General features: G+C 36.5%; 1 protein-coding gene across 1 annotated transcript; it reads right to left on the minus strand.

Moving 5' to 3' along the window:
* Nucleotides 1-7,561: 7,561 nt before the first annotated feature.
* LOC109065565 (UNC93-like protein MFSD11) lies at nt 7,562-14,181 on the minus strand. Its single transcript, XM_019082529.2, has 14 exons — nt 13,924-14,181; nt 13,525-13,657; nt 13,356-13,411; nt 11,964-12,071; nt 11,764-11,843; nt 11,580-11,676; nt 11,425-11,483; nt 11,005-11,161; nt 10,847-10,887; nt 10,669-10,734; nt 9,608-9,733; nt 9,350-9,524; nt 9,099-9,234; nt 7,562-8,804 (listed from the first exon to the last, which is right to left on the minus strand). Exons 2-14 carry the CDS (start codon nt 13,618-13,620, stop codon nt 8,643-8,645), a joined length of 1,359 nt encoding a protein of 452 aa, XP_018938074.1. The 5' UTR covers nt 13,621-13,657; nt 13,924-14,181; the 3' UTR covers nt 7,562-8,642.
* Between the last annotated feature and the right edge of the window lie 8,225 nt (nt 14,182-22,406).

A 22,406-nucleotide genomic window follows, 5' to 3' on the forward strand; every position in this document is an offset into this window, starting at 1 on the left:
AATAATTGAGCCAGGGGTAACATATCCTTTAGATAACTTCAAGAAAGATAGACATGCCTCGAGTCCCTTTTGTTTACATTATAAAAAAGCATAAATATTATACATAATGTAACTGATTTTAAAGCTTTGGCATTGTTGGAAGAAGATATAGTACTCAAATAATATTTAAGGTCATTGCAAAAGACAATAAAAAGAGGTTTGACAGACAAAAATTTACACTTGTGTACAGAAAACTTGGCTAGAAAAATAAAAAGATTTACAAGAAAATACTTGTCTTTCAGATTTTTGTCAGAGTTATAAGAACCAAATAACACATCCTTAAACCCCATAGAAAAATTGACTAATAAGGAAGCACGTATAAATAGGCAAAATTTTTCCCAAAAAGTAGCTACATGAACACAATCCCAAAAAAGGTGAGGTATAGACTCGTCTTCCACTCCACAGAAGGAGCATAGGGGATCCAACTCTGGAAACAATTTTTGATAAAAAGATTGACTGGGTAAAATCGGTGTAGCAACTTGAATGATACCTCTTTAACCTTATTAGTGATTAGATATTTGTTGGACAGAGACCACACTTTCTTTCAAGGAATATCATTAAAACAATTACTCCAATATGATATTATAGAAGGGACAGTAATAATATCATTCTGAAAAAGTTGTCTAATCTTTCTATTCCTAAGAGAGGGACTAGATAAAAAACAGATCTTCCCTATTACTGTCTCGCAAGGATGTAACCAGGAGGTAGAAGAAAGGAAAGAATCGCCTGAGTTTTTCAAAAGTGCAATAGCTCCACTGGGGATGGCATCCATCACTATGGCAAAGTCTCGTGGGGTGACAGGAATACAATATTTAGTTAAGAATTCAGAATAAGAAAACAAATGACCATTTGAATTTACAAGTTGAGAAACCAAAAGAGTATTATTATTAAACCAATCTGAAAAGAAGAGTGTTTTATTTTTGTAACGGATATCATGGTTATTCCATATAAAATACCTGTGGGGGCTAAAATTATGTTTGTAAATCAAGTGCCAGGCCAGAAGTACCTGCTTATGGAAATTTGACAATTTGATGGGCAATTTAGAAATATTATAATTACATACTAACAGAAAGGGAAGACCACCAACTTTAGAAAAAATATAATTGGGAATAGCATTCCATAAGGAATCAGAATCGTTCAAGAACTGCCTCAACCAGTTGATCTTAAACGTATTGTTTAAGGAAGCAAAATCAAGAAAGTTAAAACCGCCATGTTCAAAGCTATTTATGACAACAGATTTTTTGATGTAATGTCTTTTGAGTTTCCATAAAAAAATCGAAAAGCATTCTATCAACCTCTACAGAAAATGTCTTATCCACATGCAAAGAAAGAGCAGGGTAGGTCAGTCTAGAAATACCCTCCACTTTGGCAAGGAGAGCCCTTCCTCGTAAAGACAAGTCTCTTTGGAGCCAGGAATTAAATTTTTTCTTAGCTTTAGTAATTACTGGATCAAAGTTTAATTTTCCTCTTGTTTTGACATCTTTACAAATTGTAACACCCAAATAATTCACTTGAGACTTAACAGGAATATTGTGCAGGAATGGAGCAGAACAAGATTTTAAGGGAAGAAGTTCACATTTATCTAAATTTAAAGAAAGGCCAGATGCTTTTGAGAACACTTTAATAAGATCAAGAGCGATAGGGGTCTGCAAGTCGTTTTTTAAAAAGAGTGTGGTATCATCAGCTAATTGAGTTATAATAATGTGTTTATCTGCTATATTAACCCCTAGTAATTGACTATGCAACAGGGAAGTAGTAAGGAGTTGAGCGGCTATCAAGAACAAATAAGGTGATACTGGGCAACCCTGGCGCACCCCTCTAAACACATTAAACCTCGGAGAAGTGCCAGATTTCAGATTAATTGAGCAGTTTCCATTTTTGTATAACGTACGGACAATTTTGCAAAAGAAATCACCAAAACCAAATTTATACAGGGATTGTAAAATAAATTCATGTTCAAGGGAATCAAAGGCTTTATAAAAATCTAAAAAAAGAATAAAACCTTTCATCCCTAATCAGTTCATCATAGTCCAACAAATCTAAAACAAGGCGTATATTGTTAGCAATATGCCTCTTTGGGATGAAACCTGATTGAGTCTCGTCTATTATTGTAATCAAAACAGTTTTCAGTCTTTTGGCCAGTAACAAAGCTAAAATCTTATAATCACAGGTTAATAAGCAAATTGGACGCCAGTTATCAATCAAAAGAATGTCTTTCTTAGGTTTGGGTATTAAAGTAAGTAATCCCTGTGATAAAGTAGGTGGAAGTGTCTCAGACGCAATACTCTCCAAATAAGTTTCAAGAAAGAAAGGTGCTAACTCTATAGCAAAATTTTTATACAATTCGGCTGTCAGCCCATCTGTGCCCGGAGACTTATTGTTCTTAAGAGCTTCAATAGACTCAATTATTTCATCAATAGATATATCCCTATCGCAGGTGCTCTTATCTGCATCAGATAATGTCCTAACATTTTTCAGAGATTGGAAAAAAGACAAAGCAGAGTCTTTGCAATATTTAGAGTCGTACAGATTTGAGTAGAAGTTTTGCACAAAATGTGCCGATTTCCTTAGGATCAGAACTTATCTTACCATTTACATTTAAAGAGTTAATAGATTTCTAAAATTATTCTTTTCCATTCTGAAAAAATATGCTGTACTTTGTTCTCCTTGCTCTAGCCACCTTTTTCTAGAGCGAATAAAAGCGCACTCTGCCTTATTCTTATACATTGAATCTAACTGAGTTTGCAGATCAATAAATTCTGCCAATTCAGCTTCTGACAAACCAACCTGCATTTTACCAGAGAGAGTCATTATTTTGGAAATGACTGACTCCTCTTCAAGTCTTTTACGTTTAGCTAGAAGGCTGCCAAAATTCCTAGCACACTTGCTAATTTCATGTTTAAGTAATTCCCAATTGAGGCTGAATTTATTTTCCTTTTGTGCTTTGATCCAGTAATATCCAATCGAATATAAAATGTTTTTCCTTAATTGGTCATGTTTAAGTAAATAAGAGTTAAGTTTCCAATAAGAGGCTCTAGGTTTTGAAGAAGAGATAAGCGAAGATAGAGGGGATTGAATAAGAGTTGCTTTATGATCAGTCATGGGTGAAGGGAGAATGCTAACAGAAACATTAAAGTCCCTAACAGCTTGTCTGGAACAATTTTTGTTACTCCAAGTATAGGATTTAGTATTCGGAAATGTTTCCCTCCAAATATCAATAATATCAAATTTATCCATTAAAATCTTTAATTTAGAATTAGCAGAGGCAGTCTGTTTAGGTGGCAGTCTATCGAGATTATAATCAGGTACAATATTAAAGTCCCCACCAATGAAAACTAAGGCATTTGGGTATGCATTAAGACACAGCAGAATTTTCCCTTCTATCGCATCAATCAGTAGATCATTCTCATGAGAACTATTATACCCATAGATATTAATTAGTATTACCACAGTGTTGTTTAAACAAATAACCAAAAGCAGAAAATGTCCATTCGGGTCGCTAAAGTAGTGCAAAACCTCCCCAGCAAAAAGGTTTTTCAAAGTCAGAACTCCAGCTAAACGCTCCGAACCGTGAGCCATCCAAACATCATTGTTCCACTGATTTTTCCAAAACGAAGTGTCACTGGCAACGGAGTGGGACTCTTGAAAAAAACAAAAATCAGTTTTGAACGATTTGGCATATAAAAACAAAGCCTTCCGTTTAGTAATGTCTCTTAGACCCCTGGCATTGAGAGAAATAACTGAAATAGACATACAAAAATAACTCTTAACAAAGAACAGCAAAAACCTGTGCAAACACCTATAGACTGAACACATAATACATATGATGTCACCATTTTTCACTAATTTGCATTTTTGTAGTTTTACACAGAGACGAAAACTACTGTACGTAGCATTCAAAAACATGCACTTCTTAACCCGTTTTCAAAAGTTTGCAATTCCAGGTCCCCAAAACACCATTGTCATGTCAACGAATGGCTAAAATGCATTTTAAAAAACTACATTTTTCACTGAAAATTGTCATGTAAATGCCCTGTTAGGTACTAATATCAACCATTAAGGCACTGATATGCAAAAAATGTTTATAAAAGGGGGAAAATATTTATGTAAAACACCAATTTTATTTACAAGGCTTAACTTGTGGCTATAATGTAAAATGTTCAAATAATTGTATCTATTATAAATGTACTTTTCTATCTGTTAAACAGCTGTTATGGTCTAGTCTGACTAGTCTAGTCTTCTGAAATGTGTCCATGTGGTGAACAGGAACTGTCATTTGACGTCCAAGTATTATGATATTTAAGTATCTCAGGGGTTTGAGGAGTGTGAAAAACGTGTAGTTTGTGGAACACGAGACACAGATGGTGTTATTTGAGAATGGAGCTCAGTGTCTGTCACTCATTGTTCTGGGGTCCGTCATCAGTCATCTGCAGCTGAGACACATGACGAAACATTGAGCCTCCTGCAGACCCCCAACAGAGGAGCTGTGATGACAGCTCGACCGAGAATACCTTTACAAGTTTGTTTGTTTTTAATTCAAACTTTAAAAAGGACATTTTAACGCTTTTCATTTAAAATATTTAAACATATGTCTGTAAAAATAGGGCACAATGTACTGTATTAAAATGAAATAATTTTCCATATATATTTTTTAAGGGTGTTTTACCTGTATTTTGAATTTAGCACTTCATTGTATTGTGTTTAGGGTAATTATATATATATATATATATATATTATATATATATATATATATATATATATATAGATATATATATATATATATATATATATATATATATATATATATATATATATATATTCAAATACTAAAATAACATCCTGTGGGCGTGGCCAGTTCAAATGAACCAATACTTCATTGGTTGATTAACTTAAGTATTAAGATTTTCTAATTAACTAATTTCTAATTAACACCAAAGTACCAATACTTACGTTCTGAATTGTGCTCAGTCCTGATTAATGAGTGTTTGTGTATAAAAGACACACTGAGTAAAGAAAGAGGATAAGTTGTAGCCTACATTCACAACCTTCTTACCATTATTTGTGTTTTCAGTCAAAAAGTAGGCAAAGCCATGTTATCAGTAGAGTTACATGATACTTATAATTATCACCCATAATATTTCCATTCTATATGCTCTATAAAACATGGTGTAATCACTATAAATGTCCAGAAAACGTGGTGTTACCATGTTAACACCCCAAGAAATCACAACAGCATCTCTACTTCCTCCGCAAACTGAGAAGAGCTAGAGCCCCACCCCCCATCATGTACACCTTCTACAGAGGCACCATCGAGAGCATCCTGACTAGCTGCATCACTGTGTGGTATGGCGCCTGCAACGCGTCCTGCAGGAAGACTCTGCAATGCATAGTGAGAGCAGCTGAGAAGATCATTGGTGTCTCTCTCCCCTCCCTCCAGGACATTTACGGAATCCATCTCACTCACAAAGCCCTCTGCATTGCAGGTGACCCCACCCAGCCATCACACAGCTTCTTCAGTCTGCTGCCATCAGGGAGGAGACTGCGGAGTCTCCAGGCCAGGACCAGCAGACTGAAGGACACTTTCATCCATCAGGCTGTCAGGAAGCTGAACTCGCTCCCGAACTTGCCCCCCCGTCCCTCTTCTGCCCCAGGCACCACTGAACTATGAACCCCCCCACCCAGATCCCACATCTCCAGGTCCTTCCACCCACCCTCCCTCTAACATATGATGACATGCACCAGTCACTTTGTGCAGCATTGGTCTGCTCACTACCTATTTCACCATGGAACTGACATCATTCTACCACCTCATCAGTCAGTTTAAATAAAATAACTGCTCTTGAGCCCTTTTGTCACTTTATTCAGACTGAATAAGCTTTTTTTTTGCACTAAAAATCATTTTATCTGCACTGTTTGTTCACTGGTTTGCACTCTATCTGCCATGTGCCTTGCGCTGCTTTATTCAACTTTATTTTTATTTTTTATTATATGTCTTTTTTACATTCCCTTATTGTATAGTTGTATCTTATATTTTATATTTGATCTAGATTTTTAGGCTCTACTGTTAGTGTTATCTGTGTGCACCGGGGGTCTGAGAGTAACGCAATTTCAATTCTCTGTATGTATGTGTACTGTACATGTGGAAGAATTAACAATAAAGCAGACTTGACTTGACTTGATAATAAGCATGGCATTACCGTGTTCTGTGGTAGTACTAGTACAATGGCGTTTTTGAACATACTCTGATACTTAGTAACGTTACTTTGTGTTGTTGCTTCCCGGCTGCAGAGGTGCCTCTTACCTTGGACACCCTGTCCTCGCTGGCCTGCGTCTTTCCGCGGAGCTGCACATATGCTCCTCCATCCGCCGCAGCTTCTCCTCCAGCGCCCTGTAGGGGCTCGAACCGTCCGGCAGCAAGGCTTTAGTCTGGGATGGGCTGTCACGAGCGCTGTCCGACTCCTTCCAGGCAGCTGTGACCCTCTCGATCTTCAGGTGTCCCAGGATGGCGTGCAGTAGAGTGCGCAGCGCGCTGAAATCGACGGCTCCAGCGTCAGGGGTTCCTATGGAGAGGTCCAGCACCGCACGCAGGCTTATGTGCTCGACATCCTCGTCCACTGTTTAGTCCAGCTGAACACGGTGCTGACAAAACCGTCAGTCACAGCTCTGCTGGCTTGCGTTACAGATCTCCAAACAGGAACGCGAGTTCCAGGTCAGTCTGTTTTCAAACATAATCACTGAGTTTTAAAGTTTTCCCGGCTAACGTTTTTCATCCTTGAATCCACACGTTACCGGCAGCTTTGCTTTGGTAAATTGCATCAAGAACGCTCTTCTTTTTACGTTCGCTCAGCAACCGATTCAGCGGCAGCACGTGAGAGAGGAGAGCGGTGTACCGCTGTACACATTATGCACGTTTACATTATTTACATTTCGAAGTGAATTGAGACGGTGTAATGATAAACATAACAAACAAACGGATTTCCTCCGTATTGTTTTCATTACATACTAGCTATACAACAACACTGGCCTATACAAATAGCCAGAGTGTACAAAACATACATTCATAAATAACATATTACATATTCACGAAAAAGCTAAACAAAATTATGCGATGTATCTTTATTTTGTTTGTTTCTTGGAAATTTGACCTGGAACTTGACCATTTCTTCCTATTAATGTTTCTTTGTCCCAAAATAATAATAATGAACTGTATGATAAACTGTAAATAAATCTGTTTTTGTGTCAAGCATCAAGCTAATACCATTAGTTCAACTTTTGTTAAAATTGCTAGTTTTTATTTATTTTATATATCGAGAGAGAGAGAGAGAGAGAGAGAGAGAGAGAGAGAGAGAGAGAGAGAGAGAGAGAGAACCATCATGAATGCAAACATTATATTTTTAAGATCTTGTACATTTGTACAGGAACTTACATCTTCTTGGACATCCTTATTTGTCATTGTCTCAGAACAAAACACTTGTTACTGTAAAACAATTGTATCATAGCTGACAAGACAGACAGACAAGGGTCAAAGGCTCAAAAAGGACTTTAATCCCATATATACACATTTATAAAAGAAAACAGAATATCCAGGTGCCATTACTATTTTTACAGTACGATACATTCAAGTATATGACCAGAAATTCATATCACATTGTCCCTCAACATCCTGTAGATTGCACTGAACCAAATGAAGCTGAACCGTTTAAGCCGTAATAACGTACATGTAGCTCCCACTCCCATGCAAATGAGCTCGTAACATGTGTATTGTGAATGTATTAGGAGTCTTTGTCAATGCATTATTATTTTCAGTGACATGCTACCTTAAGCCCAGCTTGATATTATTATAGTTGCTTGCAACTGTGAAAAATGATTCCCAAATTATGCCTCCTCTCTTTATCATTGATTATATCAGCGATTGGTTTCATTGTAATATGTGCTCACTTCACACAAATAAACAAAAAAAATACAGCAAATTTCTACAAAGAGTGCTTCAATCTTTGGCAAATTTGTTTTTTTTTTTAAAAAATGAAAGGCAACTGGCAAAAATAATTAAAATAAACAAGACATCCTAATTTAACTACAGACTGTGCATTGAGTGTTTCACATTGATACTGATTTTGTAGCTGTGAAAGATTCAAATTGTCTTTAACCATATTTCTCATCTACAGTCTCACAGCGTAGTGTACCTTTAATAAATGATGTTGCATTGCTCAGTGATTTACTGCATTTGCATTTAAAGGATTAGTTCACCTTAACAAACAGTCTTCAATTAAATAACCTCAAGAAAATAAGCATTGTTGGAAAGATACTGAGACCATAGTTACAGGTTTCTGGAATTGCACAGTATAATGCTATGTGAAAAGTAAAAAATGTGAACAAACCTTTTATTGCATTATAGCACTCGATCCTTGATCCCATCGGAGGAGTAAACGTATCGTAAGTGCATGTGAAGAAAAGAGTCTATACAGCCGATTCACTTGAAAAGGAGAATGGATACATGGACTAGATGGACTCAAGGGCTACACCAAAGAGGAAAATGACTTCTGAAGATGGTTTGTAGATCGGCACACTGATGCTGATGGCTGGAGATGAGACGGTAGTTTCTATCAGATACTGTCATAATCAGAGTCCCGTCGACTGCTGATAACGCCCCACTCCACCACAAAGAAAGTAATGGTGCCCAGGAAGCCCATCAGCACCATGATGAGCAGCTGCCAGTGGAGGAGAAGATAGTTGCTGTAGAAGAAGGCCACCGCAGCTGTTATGGACTGCAGAGAAAGGAGGAATAATTGTAATGTCTGAATTCATTCTGATTTAAAAAAAAAAAAAATACTGTTAAAAACCTAATTAAGACAAATGGAAATGGGGGAAAAAACGAAAGTACCATGCAAAAAAATGTTTAACCTCATAATGCAAAAAGAATTATAAAAATAGACTTGTTTTTTATTATATATTTGGGTGAAATATGACCCAGCCATGTTTCCATAGGATTTTTATATCAAGCAATTTAATGACTTCTGATGCTGACAATTAAAACACTTTAACAAAAGGAAGTTTCAAACCTGTACAAATTTAAAGACAGCAAATGCTGAGGCACTGTCGTCCCGGAACAAGAAGCCCACAATGCTGATGAGCTGAGTGTTGAAACAACTATCACCCAGACCCAGCAGGAAACTGCATATCAGCGCCACAGTCACACTGAAAGAACAAGCCAGAAAAGGGTTCATAAACAGCTAGAGCATCTTTATGTCTGACACTAATCTCAATGCTCATCCTTGTTGGAAAGTCCGGAACTTAAACTGTTGTCTCTTACCTGGGTTGGATAAAAGCTTGCATTTGTGTGCCTTCCTCTGGGGCCACGGGAGCATCACTGGCTATGTTGAGGAAGATGAGGTAAAATGCCACAATATGGGTAACCAGCCCCAAAAACACCACCGGGTTTCTGCCGAAACGATTACACTTATCCAGGATCCCAAATACTCCTCCTCCTAGTTAAGCAGAGAGAACAGTTTATTACATTTGCCATGTTCACAGAGAACTTAAGCACGACGGTTGTAATGCACTGACTTACCAAGTATTTCACCAACACCAATCAAAATTCCAGAGAGGCCGATAAGACCCTTGGCGTCATGTCCAAATTGAGTCATGGCCCCTAAACATGTCCCATACACCCCACTGTAAAAGGTGAGCTCGAGACCTGGACAGACATGCAACAACATTGTCTCACCATTACAGTTCAGACTGATTATAATGTTCATGTTCATAATATGTTCATGTCACTATAATAATATATATTACAATATAGATTTTTCATCCATGTAGTAATGTCTATGTTTGGATAATCCAGTGAATTACGTTGCTTTGCAAAAGATACTTTTTTATTATTATTATTATTTATCTGGAACTTGATGGACACAAACCAAAAGAAAAGACACTTAACAATTCTTGTAAAAAAAACAAAACAAAAATGCTTAAAAAAATGACTTTAAAATCTATATTACATTTATATAGCATAATATTATTATTAGTAATAGTAGTAGTATTTTAAATACATTATTAGCATCTAAAAGAACAGATCCCCAGCCCTAAAAGGGGTCCCCCAGGGTTCTGTTTTGGGCCCTCTTCTTTTCATAATCTGCTACCACAGAAATTCTATACTATATTATTATTAGTGTTATTATTATTATAATAAATACAATACAATCAAAAAGAACAAATCCCACTGCTACTAAAGGGGTCCCCCAGGGTTCTGTTTTGGGCCCTCTTCTTTTCATAATCTGCTACCACACAAATTCTATACTATATTATTATTATTGTTATTATTATTATTATAATAAATACATTATTAGTATCTAAAAGAACAAATCCCACTGCTACTAAAGGGGTCCCCCAGGGTTCTGTTTTGGGCCCTCTTCTTTTCATAATCTGCTACCACACAAATTCTATACTATATTATTATTATTGTTATTATTATTATTATAATAAATACATTATTAGTATCTAAAAGAACAAATCCCACTGCTACTAAAGGGGTCCCCCAGGGTTCTGTTTTGGGCCCTCTTCTTTTTAAGAAGTGAGTTTTTAAGTGTGAAGTGCTACTACACAGATTTTCCTTTGAGGGACTGAACTTACCAGAGTACGCAAAGGGTATGCTCAGTAAAAGCATCTCTTTGGTCACAGCTAGCTGTATGGATCTCTCTGTTAAAATGAGGTAAGAGATCTTAGTAAATGAACCAAGAAGTTAATAATATGCTTTAAAACCCAATTTTAAATCTTTGAATATATTTTTATATATTTTGGTGCCACTTACTGAATGCCTCAAATGCCTGAGAGCACAGACTCTGGGATGGACTTAAAGAGTAACAAGAATAGGAAACAAGGCAAAGGAAAAAAGACACAATAAAATATGATTAAACCAGTCCAGAAAAATGTCTTGACTTGCAGAAGTGTGTAAAAATATGCACTTACACCACAGAGACACTATCAGAGATGTCTGCTGGTAGCAGTGACTCAGAGGCATCAGTAGGTGCAGGTTCTGGATCTGGCCGCTGGATCAGGAAAAAAAGGAAGTTGCCCACCAGGCTGATGACCGTTAGTGTGATGAAAACCGTCTGGCGGTCCTTATCTGACACCAAGAAACAACATTTTTTTCCAGCTTTATTTGACTTGAGACCCAAGTTATAATTCTGTCTAACCATTCAGAAATTATTTTGTATTGATGCTTCTTTTACAGAATCTTTATGTTGATGCAAACAATTAATTTATGTCAACCAATAATTACTGTTACAATAAAAAAATCTATTTTCACACACATTATGACTTTCCTACAGTTGTGGGGGGATTTTCACCAAAGTGGCCACCAAAGTTTATTATATAAAATATACTCACCAGTTATGTGACTCTTGCCACGCCAGGCAACAAATATGTAGAGATTACCAAAGAATAAGCTGTGAATAAAAGAGAATCAATGAAACATCATTCCTCATGTTCTCTTTTTTTCTTCTACACATACTTGCCATACAATGACAACAAGCACGACGAACCTAAACTGCATCAATGCCCAAAATATTCCACTGTTTCTTCCAATGGTGGAATCTTTGGAGTTAATAGTGAGCAGATTCCCTTGAGCCGTCCAGAGCACTGCAAGACACAAAGTTAGCAGACAGGTTTTAAGAATGTGTGGCTTCATAATATGATTTCATAACTGAGCCGATAATGATATCCTACCTGCAGCGGCGATTCCGAGCAACACAGATAAAGTGTAGAATGACGAGGTGTACGGATGAATGAAAACAGCAATATAACCACTAAAAGAGAGCACAGATTAAGTCTTTTTAATAGAAACTTTATCATAAATACTAAGAAAATTATTCATTTGTTACTAAAATTATACTACTATTACTAAATTAAGTCCTTTAGGCACTTACCTATAAACAAGGCCACTAAAAAACAAAGACAACTGAGGTCCGATGACAGCTATCACTGAGGGCGCTATAAGGTTAGAGGCAGAGAATACGGCGTAGATAATCGCCATGCTACAAGAGAAGTATGAGACGCATGTGTTAAGGGTGGTATTTGAATTAATAATGATCACCAAAGTGTAAACAACATAACTATTTCATTTTGTTTTAAAGTAAATGAAATAGGTTATTACTTTTTTTTAATTTACAGAATGGGAAGCAAGGGGCAATTGTAACCATTTTTCACATAAACAAATACAAATCTAACTGTCGTACTTTGGTATAAAATAAACATGTCAACAGTAATAATTTCACTCAAATATGTACATTGAGAAATACTAGATCAAAGAGTTTCATCTAATCCAAGAAGAGAGAAGGTTGCAATCTGCTCTCTTACAATGGTTAGAGGCAACTTACATTAAATAACATTAAATAATAATAATAATCATATTAACCCAATACATCTTACATACATATACACCTCAAAAGAACCTAATATATCTAATCTAATCTAGTCTATCTAATAATATATTGTTCATTAAACTATTTAAATATTTAAAATTATTTCATAACCATTGTTACTATTGCCCTAACATCATAGTCACGATAATTTCCTTATAATATCTCTTTTTCCACCAATATTTCACTTCCATCACTAAATAAATAGATAAAATGGTAAAATGATAACATTTCTCATGGAAAGCAAGCTCTATAGAGTCCGTGCTGAATAAGTGTCACATGCTGACCGCTTACACTTCTGTTTCAAAGTTCTGCTTTTTTTATTTATTTTTTTTAAAGGCAGTGCATCTTTGTTACATAACCACGGTCAATGTGATTACTGAGGTCAAAGAGAGATTCATTAGATTACAGCACAACATCAGATGACCCCATCTTTAAATCAGCCATCATAAATCTCATTCAAAAAGAGTATAAAACATGTCACATGACTTGAGCAGAAATAGAGCACGGCTGTGGGATTCTGAAAGTAAAAACCCCATTCATCATTTTTATGTGTATGTGGATATTTTACAACACACTTCTATTACAATTTTTGTATCATTTTTAATGAATGCACTTTTTACTGCCAATTTTTTGTGTCATTTGCAATGCTTATGCAATTAACTATGCATAACAGACATCAAGTACACACTTTTATATCCTTTTCAAATCAGCATTTCTAATGTGATAGTACTTCATACGGGAGCTGACTGGCTTTTTATTTAAGTTTTTTAATACCCACTGAAAAAAAGCGAATGAGAAAGTCATTTCCGGCACCGATGCCACTGGAGAAAGTGTGTGGCCACCTCTATAAAGAATGTGGCTCTGATGACAGAAGAGAGAAATGAAGAAAACGAGTACCTTGTGTAGCCACTTCCATGAAACTCTGTACTGTTGAAACTCTTTATCACGGTTTGCTGAAAAAGTGAAAATGATGGTTTGAATACACTCTTATAAGCCTAGCCAAAGCTGATGTGATAACATTCATCAGATCATGCATTTCTAGTGTGTGAAAAAGCTTAAAACCTACCTCAATATTCCCACAGGTGCCAAAGGCAGTAAACATAACCATGAACCCCAAGCCCAGGATAATGATGTTCAGCAGGGTCTTTCCTTCTGGACTCATGTTGGCGTACAGTCTTTAGCTCGATGACAACCTGAGACTAGTGAACACACAGAAGCACCTCAGTCACGTGACACCTGACACAACTGCTTCATAACCTGACGATGCTATTTTATATTTCATATGATGCATATGATCACACAGCTCTGAAGGATGTTCGTTTATACCGAAAGAGTTATTGTACTGCGTGCGTGATGGGAATAAATCATCGGTTTCATTAAATAGATAATAATCAGTAAATGATTACTCATATCATTTAGACTGAATGCAGCCCACTGCAGTGTTACTTGTGCTCGGTGAACTTACCGATATCTTGGGCGCGCTGATGTGAACAGCTAATTCATAACGGGAACACCTGTTTCGATATGGGCGAAAAAAACATTTTGTAAAGCCGGTTAACGTAAAGATATATTCGTTTGCGACTTCTCGGGAAACGCTGTCTGTTTCTGAAATCAAAAATGTCGGTCATGTGACACCCATCAGCTGACGGTGACGTCATAACCATCCTCCACTCACTGAATTGTGGGTAGTGTTGTTTTTCCGCAAGTCAGCGCTTGAGGCGCTGGGATAATTAGCTGTTGATAGATATTCGTTAAAATATTTATTAAAAACACATAGTTAGTAGTTTTTATTAACTGTTTAAGTTTGATATAATTTAGAGTTGTATCTACAGTCGTGGCCAAAAGTTTTGAGAATTAAATAAATATTGGATATTGGAAAAGTAGCTGCTTAAGTTTTTATAATAGCAATTTGCATATACTCCAGAATGTTATGAAGAGTGATCAGATGAATTGCATAGTCCTTCTTTGCCATGAAAATTAATTTAATCCCAAAAAAAACCTTTCCACTGCATTTCATTGCTGTCATTAAAGGACCTGCTGAGATCATTTCAGTAATCATCTTGTTAACTCAGGTGAGAATGTTGACGAGCACAAGGCTGGAGATCATTATGTCAGGCTGATTGGGTTAGAATGGCAGACTTGACATGTTTAAAAGGAGGGTGATGCTTGAAATCATTGTTCTTCCATTGTTAACCATGGTGACCTGCAAAGAAACGCGTGCAGCCATCATTGCGTTGCATAAAAATGGCTTCACAGGCAAGGATATTGTGGCTACTAAGATTGCACCTAAATCAACAATTTATAGGTTCATCAAGAACTTCAAGGAAAGAGGTTCAATTCTTGTAAAGAAGGCTTCAGGGCGTCCAAGAAAGTCCAGCAAGCGCCAGGATCGTCTCCTAAAGAGGATTCAGCTGCGGGATCGGAGTGCCACCAGTGCAGAGCTTGCTCAGGAATGGCAGCAGGCAGGTGTGAGCGCATCTGCACGCACAGTGAGGCAAAGACTTTTGGAAGATGGCCTGGTGTCAAGAAGGGCAGCAAAGAAGCCACTTCTCTCCAAAAAAAACATCAGGGACAGATTGATCTTCTGCAGAAAGTATAGTGAATGGACTGCTGAGGACTGGGGCAAAGTCATATTCTCCGATGAAGCCCCTTTCCGATTGTTTGGGGCATCTGGAAAAAGGCTTGTCCGGAGAAAAGGTGAGCGCTACCATCAGTCCTGTGTCATGCCAACAGTAAAGCATCCTGACACCATTCATGTGTGGGGTTGCTCACTAACTAACAATTCTGCCCAACAACACAGCCATGAATAAAGTACCAAAACACAACCTCCAACAGCAACTTCTTCCAACAACCCAACAACAGTTTGGTGAAGAACAATGCATTTTCCAGCCTTAAAAGCCTTTGAAACGTATGCAGTGCTTGTAATTATATTTCAGTACATCACAGAAACAACTGAAACAAAGCTCTAAAAGGAGTTTAGCAGCAAACTTTTTTAAAACTAATATTTATGTAATTCTCAAAACTTTTGGCCACGACTGCGTTCACATGTGATACTAAAAACAGGAACGTCTTTCTTTTGTGTTTTGGAAAAGTACTAAAAACAGAAAACTACAACATTTTCAAAACAAAAAAGTTCACATTATAATAAAGATTCTATAATCGGATAATTATAATTAATTTTTTTGTGGTAATAAAAATAGACCTAAGCCAACATTAGCCTTTAAAATGACAAAAAACACAAAAAACAAATAAAATAGCAAATAAATAATAAAAATAAAAAATAAAAAACAAAAAACAATTAATCTATTGGTATCAACTATCAACATTTTGTCAAATTAATGTATTGTAAACAATAGAGCTAATGTACATTACGCATTATAACACATGCCTGCAGAGGGAGCCAACGGACTGGCGATTGTTTTTACACTTTACAGCACACTTTAATCCTTGTTTAATATTGACTATATTAACAATATTTAATTCAAATGTCCACTAAATCTTTAATAATAGGCCTAAAAACAGAAACATTTTTCTTTTGTGTTTTTGAAACGTTTCGCTTACAGTCGACAACATTGTCAAAATGGTCCAGTTCACACTGATCTGTGAAAATGGCTAAAATGCAGTGATATTCATGTCAACTGGTTGAAGGTCCAAATTGCAGTTTCAAAGCAACTCTACACAATCCCAGCCAAGAAACAAGGGTCTTATCTAACAAAACAATCAGTCATTTTCTAGTTCATGACTTCACGCATTACTTAGTCACATTGGAAAGGTTACGCATGATGTCAGCGGAAATACCAAACAAGTTTTTACAAAGCGAACGTGCAAAGAAAGTCAAATGCCCTTTACAAAAAAGGTAAAACAGCGATGTCAGACGATTTTAAAGTTGGAGGAGAAATTGAGTTTTTCGCCTTGCCCTACCTTTTTGAACCAGAGTACACAGACGAAGACACCAAACGCAGAGCTAGTGCAAGACGAGTATTTGTGGTTACAATTTATATAAATCAAAAACCTAAATTTATTTTCGACTGAAGAAAGACATGGGGGTGAGTAAATTATCAGGAAATTTTAAATCAGGAGTGAACTAATCCTTTAAAGGAGCTGTATGTAGGATTGACACTGAGTGGTTGAACTAGGTATTGCAGTCCAAATTAAAAATATTGGAGAGGGTTCTTTTCACCTGGCGCCGCCTCCTCAGACTTGACTCACACACAGGTTGCCAGATTGATGACACCAACAAGAACGAGCATCTCCAATATTTATTCTGCTTTTATTATACCATTGTTGATCATAAAGTGTTTTGGATGGATGTCCAGGATGGGCAGAAAGGTCTATTTCCCGCTCTGACCCCTTTCGTTTGCCAGCTTCCATGACTGAAATGAAATATACTGTGTTTCCCGCCAACTGGCAACCCGGGGTGCCGAGATACAATTGGGTAAACTGGTAGTGGGTGGGTTTCACAAACCAAAACAAACACGGACATTCTGGCCCAGAACACACATTTTCAAAATAGAATAACTGACTGTAGCACTGTTTTTCAGATAAACAAGTATGTTAACTTAGCATGTTTCTTAAATATTTGCAAACATATTATGGTATTTTTATTCTTTATTAGAATCAAAATCTTACATACAGCACCTTTAAAGCTGAAAATGTGAATAAACATAATAATTGCGTTATGGTATGAGTAATTTTAGTATGAAATTACCCTACTATGTATTTTATTTAAAGCTGCATTTTTTTTTTACTATGTATTTGAGGTCAATACACTATATATATAATAATAAAAAAAAAAAAAAAAAAATATATATATATATATATATATATAAAATGAATGTAAATTTCTATATATTTTATCTTATATTTTATAAAAACATGAAAGTTCAACATTATGTAACACTAGTGAAAAACAAAAGTAGTAAAAACAAATGATAAAACATTGTAAGACCAATATGATAATTCTGATTGGAGGAGACACACATGAAGCCATTGTAAAAATGACCATCATGATCATGTGCGCGGACGTCATACTGCCCAGCCATAGACGATACTGTCCCAAATCTCAGGAAATTGGCTTGCATAGTCATTTTAATGTGATGCTGTTAATATATCACATGCATCACCAATTTTTTTATTTTCTTAATGGTTAACTGTCTTTATCACCTTGATCCAACAGAGACTGTGTGCTTTGTGTAATCGTTCCCTTCTTTCCCCATCTTTCATTTCCATGTTTTCATATGTCTCACCACATGTCTGACCACAGTTTTGTGTTCTCAGGTCTGTCTCATCGTGGGTCTTCTTTATTATTCTGCTTTACTTTGAAATAATACTGTATATTACAGTCCTAATGGTAAACCATTTTATTTTGGCCTTTGGTGTGTGATAACCATATAAATATATACCCCATTTTTTATAAATTTGGATTCTAACCCAATGTCTTGAGTATATTTTGTGCTGCTGAGTTTTGCTGGTTATCTGTTAAGATCCTGTGTTGCAGTGCTGAGTGCTTGGCTGTTTCCGGTTTTCTCCAGATTGCAGCTGTGGCCGAAGTCAAGCAGCATCTGCAAATACATTTTTGCTGGCATAAACGCTGTCATCTGACAAAGATCTTTTATTTTGTTCCGCAGTTTGGAAAATTGGAGTATCTTAAACTATACGATGAACTTTGTTCTCTCCTTTGATTTTTTAATCTTCAATAAATGAATTATTAAACCCTTTCAATCTAGCATTTTGAGGTGGAGGAGGAAAATGTAGGGAAGAACTTTATGTCATGATGTTATGTACTAGATAGAGTTGGAAAGAGTTAGAAAAAGATTTTCATATAATATACAAGTTTATAAAATTCAAACACGTTATAACACTTGTCTTGTTATAATCATCATCTGTACGAGATGGTTTTTGTTTGCATCAAACGTTTCTAATGGAACATGTCTGCACTTGAGATCCCACTTGTGTAATAAGGCATCTATGGATCAGTCTGCACTGCAAGAAAAGAAATGGAAAGAGTGCACTGGTCTTTAAAAGGCATCTTGGGTTGTGAACAGTTATGAATGGAGAACCCTTTTAATATTACCCTTACCAGTTCCAAACTCTAGGTATTTTACAAGATTGCTTCAGGGTTTCTGCAGGCCTTAAAAAGTATTAATTTGTCTTTCCACAAATTAAAGCCTTACAAAGGTCTTAAATCGGAGCAGAAAGTAAAATTCGTACAGTCATGGCATGGGATTAAATGTTGCTTGCACTGTAAAAAATGTATATCTTCCTCAGTATTTCTGTCTTGTTTTCCAATACAATTACCTAAACATCCTTCAAACAAGATACATTTACTTACTACAAAATGAAGACTGGGAAACTAAAAATGAAATGAAGCAAGTTTATGCTTTTAAGCAAGAACACATCCGTCAATTGGGTACAAATAAAAACGTGTTTTCCCTTTGAATTAAGTTGCTTTTCTGAGCCCATTGGCAGATTTTTGTTCCTGTTTTAATCCTAAACTCATTTAATTTTTTATTTTATTTTTTTCAGAGAAAACAAGATTTATGTCATATTGCTTATCAAGTGAATGTATATTGATTACATTGAAATTTGAGACATTTGCACTGGAAAACAAGACAAAAATACTGATGAAGAACATCATTTTTTTTTTCTTTTACCAGTAAAAGTTATTTTCATATTCCAGTCGTTAGGAGGAGTGATATTCTTCAGACTGATTGATTGTTTAATTGACTGATTAAAAATAAAATTAAAAAGTAATTTTTTAAAAAAAAATAAAAATAAAAAAAGTCTTATTTACCTTCAGAAAATGTGCAGAAACCCTGTTTCCCACAGTTATGGAAAAAACAGATTAAAATATTTGGAAATCACAAATTAAATTTAAGTAATGGAACGTAATCAAATTTTAAGGTTATGAGAATTTATATACAGGTCCCTCTCAAAAAATTATCATATTGTGATAAAAGTTCATTATTTTCCATAATGTAATGATAAAAATTAAACTTTCATATATTTTAGATTCATTGCACACCAACTGAAATATTTCAGGTCTTTTATTGTTTTAATACCGATGATTTTGGCATGCAGCTCATGAAAACCCAAAATTCCTATCTCAAAAAATTAGCATATCATGAAAAGGTTCACTCTAAACGAGCTATTAACCTAATCATCTGAATCAACTAATTAACTCTAAACACCTGCAAAAGATTCCTGAGGCTTTTAAAAAACTCCCAGCCTGGTTCATTACTCAAAACCGCAATCATGGGTAAGACTGCCGACCTGACTGCTGTCCAGAAGGCCATCATTGACACCCTCAAGCGAGAGGGTAAGACACAGAAAGAAATTTCTGAACGAATTGGCTGTTCCCAGAGTGCTGTATCAAGGCACCTCAGTGGGAAGTCTGTGGGAAGGAAAAAGTGTGGCAAAAAACACTGAACAACAAGAAGAGGTGACCGGACCCTGAGGAAGATTGTGGAGAAGGACCGATTCCAGACCTTGGGGGACCTGCGGAAGCAGTGGACTGAGTCTGGAGTAGAAACATCCAGAGCCACCGTGCACAGGCGTGTGCTTTTGAACCAGAAACAGCGGCAGAAGCGCCTGACCTGGGCTACAGAGAAGCAGCACTGGACTGTTGCTCAGTGGTCCAAAGTACTTTTTTCGGATGAAAGCAAATTTTGCATGACATTCAGAAATCAAGGTGCCAGAGTCTGGAGGAAGACTGGGGAGAAGGAAATGCCAAAATGCCTGAAGTCCAGTGTCAAGTACCCACAGTCAGTGATGGTATGGGGTGCCATGTCAGCTGCTGGTGTTGGTCCACTGTGTTTTATCAAGGGCAGGGTCAATGCAGCTAGCCATCAGGAGATTTTGGAGCACTTCATGCTTCCATCTGCTGAAAAGCTTTATGGAGATGAAGATTTCGTTTTTCAGCACGACCTGGCACCTGCTCACAGTGCCAAAACCACTGGTAAATGGTTTACTGACCATGGTATTACTGTGCTCAATTGGCCTGCCAACTCTCCTGACCTGAACCCCATAGAGAATCTGTGGGATATTGTGAAGAGAAAGTTGAGAGACGCAAGACCCAACACTCTGGATGAGCTTAAGGCCGCTATCGAAGCATCCTGGGCCTCCATAACACCTCAGCAGTGCCACAGGCTGATTGCCTCCATGCCACGCCGCATTGAAGCAGTCATTTCTGCAAAAGGATTCCCGACCAAGTATTGAGTGCATAACTGAACATAATTATTTGAAGGTTGACTTTTTTGTATTAAAAACACTTTTCTTTTATTGGTCGGATGAAATATTCTAATTTTTTGAGATAGGAATATTTTGGGTTTTCATGAGCTGTATGCCAAAATCAGTATTAAAACAATAAAAAACCTGAAATATTTCAGTTGGTGTGCAATGAATCTAAAATATATGAAAGTTTAATTTTTATCATTACATTATGGAAAATAATGACCTTTTATCACAATATGCTAATTTTTTGAGAAGGACCTGTGTGTATATATATATATATATACCTTACATTAATATTTCAGAAGCTACAAACTGCTCTTGTGAGTGTAAGCTCTATCAAATTATCAAACTAGATTTTACGATCCTTATTCAAGAATCACAACCGTATGGAAAAGTCTTGGAGAACTGATTGGTCAGAAAGTGTGGGAATTCCAGTGTTTGTGGAAGTTAAGTGATAGTCAGTAATGCATGTTTGTTAGATCACCTTCTCTCCTGGTAGCTAGTCCAGAATTGAGCATGACAGTTCCTCTTCATAATGAAGGAGACTGTCACAAGCACATCTTCAAAATCTGTCCAAAGCAATGTTTAGAAACCAGTGTGAGATAGAGAAGATAAGATGTGAAAAAAAAAACCCACTCATCTTCAGGTTCATAGAATACATCCGATCCCAGAATAATATCCACAGGTGGCAGTGAGAAGAGCTCTGGTGATACCCGTCCCCAGGTGAGTCCGATCGCAGGTTGGTTGGGGAGGTTACTGATGTCACAGGAGCGTCTGCAGTTCCTCAGGCAGAGGGGAAGTTCAGCACTGTCTGACAAAATCACATGAACTCCACACTTGGCAGCCACCAACACCAGGCAAACTCAGCCCAGAAACTAAAACTAAACTCTTTCTTCTTGAACTTGACCCTTTCCTCATTTACGGTCATGAATGCGCACGGGAAGTTTCGACACACAGATGTGTTTTGGAAAGGCTGTACAAATTGTGGTGACTATGATGTTAAGGTTCGTTCACATTTGAAAGCCGAAAGGGAAAGTTCCTAAACAGCTACCACTGATCAAATTAAGCCCCACTGGTTTCCATGCAATTTGCCAAAAATCTATACTTTAAAAAGAGTCAGGAAAAAAAAAAAAAAAAAAAAAAAAACAGAAAACTTTAACTGTAGCTTGTCGAAAACTAAAATATTAATGAAATTTATGAGATTTTATTTTAAAATTTAAAACTCGAAATTGAAAACTCGTCTTCTGAATAAATGTTTCTGGTTGTTTTTTATTATTTTTTATAGCCACTACAAGTAGATATAACAAAAAAAACTGTTTTGATTGTGTATCTGTGCAGCTAACTTTGAACTTTATTTTGACTCCTAACAAAAATTAGTTAGTGTATTGTTTGGCGATTACTGAAGTCACAATAAAACTTAAGTAGTGACAAATTCTTCTCCGTACATCCGAATGTAATGCATTATGAAAAACAAAAAATGTAGGGCGGGTACTTGGTTCAGTGCATCAGTCGATGATTGGACGTTGAGATGTGGGTGTGGCACTCGATGTGAGCTTGCAGTCAATTGTAAGAAAGGGGCGGGGTTTAAGAAGACTAAATGATTGGAGGAGTCCTGCATACCTTGCCAGAGAGAACACCTTTTAGGTCCAGTTATGAAATTTGAAGTAAACATTATAATAGGGGTCTACAGACCTGGTCGTGGAGGGCCGATGTCCT

This window comes from Cyprinus carpio, chromosome A3, assembly GCF_018340385.1.
Source record: "Cyprinus carpio isolate SPL01 chromosome A3, ASM1834038v1, whole genome shotgun sequence".
NCBI lineage: Eukaryota > Metazoa > Chordata > Actinopteri > Cypriniformes > Cyprinidae > Cyprinus > Cyprinus carpio.